Source organism: Suncus etruscus, chromosome 8, assembly GCF_024139225.1.
Source record: "Suncus etruscus isolate mSunEtr1 chromosome 8, mSunEtr1.pri.cur, whole genome shotgun sequence".
NCBI lineage: Eukaryota > Metazoa > Chordata > Mammalia > Eulipotyphla > Soricidae > Suncus > Suncus etruscus.
In genome coordinates this window covers 42,820,305-42,826,310 of record NC_064855.1, presented here as the reverse complement: position 1 = coordinate 42,826,310, position 6,006 = coordinate 42,820,305, and the positions used below count along the sequence as shown (strand labels likewise).

Genomic DNA, 6,006 nt, shown 5'->3' with positions numbered 1-6,006 from the left:
TACCTTTATTTCCATGTCTCTGCCATATGCATACATATTCCTCTCTCTCCACATACACACATACACACACACACACCCTATTAACATAATAGTATTAGAAATTGACCTGCTGATTCCTGTACATGAAACTGGGGAAATCCTGGATTACAAAGTTTAGTTAGGTTTCACCGCATTCATCAGTTCCTATGTGGTGGGTGAATTCAGCATCGACCAGATACAGATTGGTTACAGGGAGAATCAGAATGACCATATGTCTTTTTTCTGGAAGAGAAGGGAGGTCACCTCAGGATCCTGAAACTCTCTCCTTCAAAAATGAAGTGTGGGGAGGGTAGAGAAATAGCACAGCAGGTAAGGATTTGCCTAGCATGTGATTCATCGCTGGCATTTTATATAGTTCGTGGAGCCATCAAGAGAGATTCCTGAACACAGAACCCAAAACCAAAAACAAAATAAGTAATAGGACAGGCTTTGTGAGTATGTTCCTATTCTTGGGTTATGAAAATTCTTTGTGATTCCCTCTTCTCTTTTTTCTTTCATATTTCCTAAGTAACACTATTTTCTTTCACATTAAAAATCATTGGCCTTGCATGCACCCATCAATGTAATGGAGAGAAAGCTGGACCATATACAGATCATGAGGCAGTAGGTAGAATAGTATTAGGAAACCCCTGGTGGCATTGTGAATGCCACTAATAGCTATCTGCAAGATCTAGCTTTATATACCAGACAGGCACCTTTTAATACCAGACAACCACCACCAGGATCTTTCCTCTAGCCCACTGTTCTCTTCCCCTTCCTCATCTCACACAATCCTTCCATGTATCAGTTCCTAGATGTAGAAGACACAAATGCTAACTGGTGGATATCCAAAGGGAAGGCAGAGGGGTCTGCAGAGACCTAGACTAGCAAATCATGGCCACCAGCCATGTGGGTGGCAAATAGCAGGGGAGGGGGGAGTGTGTTTGAATGGTGATCCTCAACCTGAGCTCCTTTTACCCCCAGGAGTTATTTAGCCATATCCTGAGACATTTTTGATGTTCACATTTGAGTGGCAGATCTAGCCTATGCCTGTGTGGGAGATCACTTTACAGAATTCTCTAAGCAGTTCAAGCATCCATTCTGTCCAGACCATTCTGGAGGCAGGATAAATAACAACAGCAATAATAACCACATTTGTTAGTATATATTAAAATGTTGCCCTTATTGTGCCTAGAATTTTGTTTTGTTTTGAAAGGGGCTTTAGAGCTTACTCCTAGCTCTATGCTGAGGATCACTTCTAGTGGAGCTCAGAGAACCACACGTGGTGCTGGGTTTGAAGCAGGGTCAACCACGTGGAAGGCAAGTTCCTTAACCTCTTTATTATCTCTCTGACCCTATGTAAGCATATTTTATATAAATTTGATCATTTAAATTTAAAGAAACAAAAGAAAGAACCAAGGTTTGCCCTAGGCCACTCAGCTTGTGAGTAGTGGAAATAAAGTAGCCAGGCCAAGTATTTGGAGTCAAGGGGCTAAACTCCTAGCATCTAATGGCCCAGAGCAGAGAAAGATATTGCCTGCCCCGGAAATACACTCCAGAGTCCATAAGTGATCAACTTTGCTCAATAGTAATATTGAGGAATTTTGATCCTGTTCATTGAGTCTGGTTTTAATATAATATTTTGTTTCTCAAGCTCTCAGTTCTGGTCCCAGGAGATGCGACCGCATCCTGTTTCCCCAGTTGACTAGCGTTGGTCCTTGGGTCCTATGGCACCCTCGGCCCTGCACTGGACCCAACCCGGAGGCCTCAGTTCTGACCGTGACAGAGGCACAGAGATCCAGAAGAGTTTGAATTCAAGTGGGCCGAGATTCCAAAATCTTCCGGCAGTGTCTCTCCAGGTGGTGCTTGCAAATTTCAGCCGGCCTTGAGCCAGGCAGCCGGACTCGGCAGGCAGAGCTGCGCGGAGGTCACCCAGCACTGCGGACCCAAGCCACAACAGGGCTCCCAGGGCGCTGCGTTTTCTCATAAGCACCAGAAAATAGGAAGATTGGGTGAGCAGGAAGCAAAAATGACTAGAGGGCGGAGGAATCAGAACGACACCATCTCAAAGAACCATATAATATACCTGGGCCTCCTGCCTTTGAGGGCAGGCATTTCTTTGGGCAGTCGAGAAGCCTCATTGCAGGTCTGTGGGAGACTGGGCTGGGGAGATGCTCTGGAGGAGTGTGTGTGTGTGTGTGTGTGTGTGTGTTCGTGTGCACGCGCGTGTGTGTGTGTGCTGTATATTGGGCGGTGTCCAACCACTTTACCTTTTTACAAACTTCATCTCCTCCGACTTCCTTCTTTGTTCCCTAGACTAATAAGGACCTCAAAAACGATTTCTGATGGAGAGGTGGGACCCAGACTGCTTTCAAATTGGCATTGTCTGAGAGGCAAGTGAATTGGTTCTGGGAAAACTAGGGATCGGTAGGCAGCAGAGTAGGTGCTGCTGACCTTGCACAAGATCCACTGGAGTCTGACCCCAGACACAGATTATGGTCTCCAGAGTCCCACAAGCAGTGATTCCTGGGCACAGAACCAGGAGTAAGCCCTAAGCTAGATGTGGCCAAAAGACCAAAAGAAAAACTAGGGTTTGAATTGCTGAGGGTTCAAGTGGGCATCAACACACACGCGCGTGTACACGAACACACACACACACACACACACACACACACTCCTCCAGAGCATCTCCCAACCACTGATTGATTCGAAGTAAAAGAGGAAGGTTTTAGGAATGAATTCCACTTACATTATGTATTCTCACTGAGATGCATTTGTTCTGCTTGGGTATGCTAAGTTCATGTCCTGCTGGCAGCTTGTGTGTGTGTGTGTGTGTGTGTGTGTGTGTGTGTGTGTGTGTGTGTGTGTGTTGGGGAGTTGAGGGGAACGTCAGAACACAGAATGGAGGATCTTGGAGATCGCGAGAATCCAGACCTGTTGTGCCGCCAATACTCTCCTTCCAATGCCCTTGTTCAGGCCAGGGCAGCGCCTGCTGCTCCACCACAGAACCCTCATCTTCAGTACAATTTTCCAATGAAGGGGTGGAATGTGACTGGAAGTCCTAGGGGGCTGAGAAATCATTTTCAAAAACTAGCGCAAGGAAAGATCTGTGAGCAACGAAGTGTCACAAGGTCCGTGGCTGCCGCACCCCGCATCTCTGGGGTCCTCGGAATCTTTAATAAGGGACCCCCGCTAAGGACACTACACCACCCCGCTGGAGATTCGTTGCGTACAAATTGCTGCAATCTGAGCGTAATGTAAATCGCTCAAACTGATGCACCACAGGGTTCTGGCCATTGGGGCTCGCGTTTGGATCCCGCAGGAAGTGGTCACCACGCTGGAGCGGTTTCCGAGGGGCCTGGGTCAGAGGTGCATCAGGGGAGCTTCCTCTACATTCAGGAACTTTGCTTGCACCAACCCCCTTGAACCAAGCCTAGAAGCCCCGTTGAGGGGCAGCACGTTCCAACTTCTCAGAAGGCGGGTTTGAGGGTGCGAGGCGTGGCTGGCATGGTTAATAGATTAACCGGACCTCAGACCTCTCCACCCAGTCCCTCCCTCATCACTCGGGCAGATCTCTCTACCAATTTCCCTGGAGGAGTAGGAGTGGGGTGAGATTAGTGCGGGAAGACCCAAGGTCCAGAGCCACGTACGTTTCTAAGAAAAAAAAGTTTATTTAAAATTTTGTACATAAATAAATAAATAAATATCTTCTGGTGTTACAGAGACCATCCGGTGACACGACTAGGCATGGGTGGCGGGAGTTGCAGAGGGTTGCATGGGGTTGCAACTCTTCCGGACAGAGGTCGTCCGGAAGGAGATTCGGAGCCAACGGGAATGCAAGGCAACTCGCCAGAGTGAAGAGGTTTTCCAAAATAGATTCCATGGAGTGATTTTTGTCTCCTGGAAAAGAAGCCTCGGACATTGCAAAGCTTAAAGGGACAAACGAATCATTTGGACAAAGAGGAAACCAAAAATACCCAAGACTCCCAAACTGCTTCAAATCCCCCAAAAGAGCAGTGCATGACATGAGGATAAGCATGTGGACCTACAACCCCAGGAGAGGGTTGGGAAGGGAAAGGTCTAAGGAAAGAGAACGCAAATGGGCACCAGGGTGACCAACTGGACCAAGTGAGGAGAGGAAGGGGGCAAGCGAGAAAGCCTGAGCCAGTCCAGAGCAAGGAGAGCGGAGGCGCCCGCTGCCAGCAAGGCGCGGGACCGGCGGGGCTGCCTCTAGGGTTTGAGCGCCAAGAGGCCGAGAAACCGTTGTGCGTTCGCGGTGTTGGCAGTGCCCTATCCGTTTGCATGACCGTGGACTCCGGGTAGGGACACCTGCACCAGGTCTCGGACTAGCGGTCGGCGTAGCCCCGGTCTATGCAGAGACAGGAGGCAACTCGGTGGAGCGCGCCTAGGACCGGGGCTGGGTTCCCGCGCTAATCTCGAGACAGAGACGCTGGGAGCGCCTGGCGGTGGGGTGGCGGCGCGCACCTAGGGAGTGACAGCTAGGTCCCGCTCGTCTTTGCCTGACGAAGATGGAGACAAGGGCAATTCGTCGTCTTCCTCGGAGCATTTGGCTGAGGAGAGAGACGCGCACTTGCAGCTTTGCGGGGCTCCCCCGCCCGCACCCGCGCTCCCGCCGCCGCCGCCGCCGCCGCCGCTGCCGCCTCGGTGGTTGCTGCTTTTGCCCTCCTTCTTGTGCTTCACCCGGCGGTTCTGGAACCAGATCTTCACCTGTTTCTCCGACAGATTCAGGTAGGTCGCGATCTCGATGCGGCGCAGTCGGGACAGGTACATGTTTGAGGCGAATTCGCGCTCCAGCTCCAGCAGCTGCGTGCTGGTGAACGCGGTGCGCATCCTTTTGCTGCTCGGAAGCTGGTTCGAGCTGCTGTCTGCGGGAGGATAGAGGGGAGACGGGGATGCAGCAAGAGAAACCGTCAGAGACACCCCCTCCCCGTGTGGTGCAAGCCGGGCCCCCTGCTCTATGGTTCTCGGAGCCTGGGCCTCTCACCACCCGCTGGCCTCGACGCGATCAGTCTATAGCAACAGGCGCGCCTGCTGCTCCGGGCCACGTCGCGGAAAGAGCGGCCCAGGCCTCGCTCTCTCCAGGAGAGGCTAGGCGACCCCTCCAGAGTCTGGACCATAAGACCTCACTCTGCTCCCCTCGGCGTCCCACCCAAGCCTACCAGCCAGTGCCTTCTCCGGGTTCCCGATTTCACCGAAAGAACAACCAAAAGAACCCCTCGCTCGGTGCCCGAACTTACCCACGGAGATGCAATGGAACTGCCGGGGATCTGGCAACGGGTAGGACGTCTGGTAGAGTGCTGCGGCCGCGGCGGCCGCGGCGGGGCCGTGGGCGACCCCGGGCGACACGGCCGAGTGCTGGCGGCCCAGAGGCGCGTGGCAGTACTGCGAACCGAAGGGCGGGAAGGACGCCTTAAGCAGAGGCAGCGCCGGCGGCCCCGGGGGCCCATGCAGCTGCGAGGCGGTGACGCACAGCGGGCAGACGCACAGCAGCCCGGCCTTGCGAGCGTGGCAGGCGCCCGGGGACAGGCCGTGCAGCGCGTGGGGCGGCGGCACCGCGTAGGGGAAGAGCGGCGGCGGGCTGCCCTCGGGCGCCTTCTTCTCGGTCGCCTCGCGCAGCACCAGCGAGTCCACCAGGAAGGAGCGCGGCATGGCCCCGGAGCGCGCTCGTCCCGCCGCCAGCCCGCTTCCTGCTCTGCACCCAGCCGAGGCTGCCGCCCGCGTCACCCCGAGCCGCGTCGGTCGTCCGCAGCTGCCCCCGCAGGGAAGACTGAAGGCTCCGCCCGCGTAGCCCACCGAGCGGCAGAAGCTGCAGCCACCGGCGCAGCCCCAAAAGCGCGGGGTGCTGGCCAGCGCGAGTGGTGCTGAAAGGCTCCGGCGGCGCCGCTTAAATAGGACTATTGCCATGTGATGGGCTACGCCAGGAGCGGCCCGGCCTCTCAATAGGGTTTTTGTGCCTTTTCTCTTGGC

At 53.8% G+C, this 6,006-nt stretch overlaps 1 protein-coding gene across 1 annotated transcript; it reads right to left on the bottom strand.

Annotated features, from left to right (window-relative positions):
* Positions 1-4,421: 4,421 nt before the first annotated feature.
* Positions 4,422-5,688, bottom strand: GSX1 (GS homeobox 1). The gene is made up of 2 exons (XM_049778310.1): positions 5,277-5,688; positions 4,422-4,904 (listed from the first exon to the last, which is right to left on the bottom strand). Exons 1-2 carry the CDS (start codon positions 5,686-5,688, stop codon positions 4,504-4,506), a joined length of 813 nt encoding a protein of 270 aa, XP_049634267.1. The 3' UTR covers positions 4,422-4,503.
* Positions 5,689-6,006: the final 318 nt, after the last annotated feature.

Coding starts and splice junctions, on each gene's coding strand:
- GSX1 (XM_049778310.1), bottom strand. CDS start 5,688: ATGCCGCGCTCCTTCCTGGTGGACTCGCTGGTGCTGCGCGAGGCGACC. Junction 4,905..5,276: donor GTTCCATTGCATCTCCGTGG/GTAAGTTCGGGC, acceptor ATCCTCCCGCAG/ACAGCAGCTCGAACCAGCTT.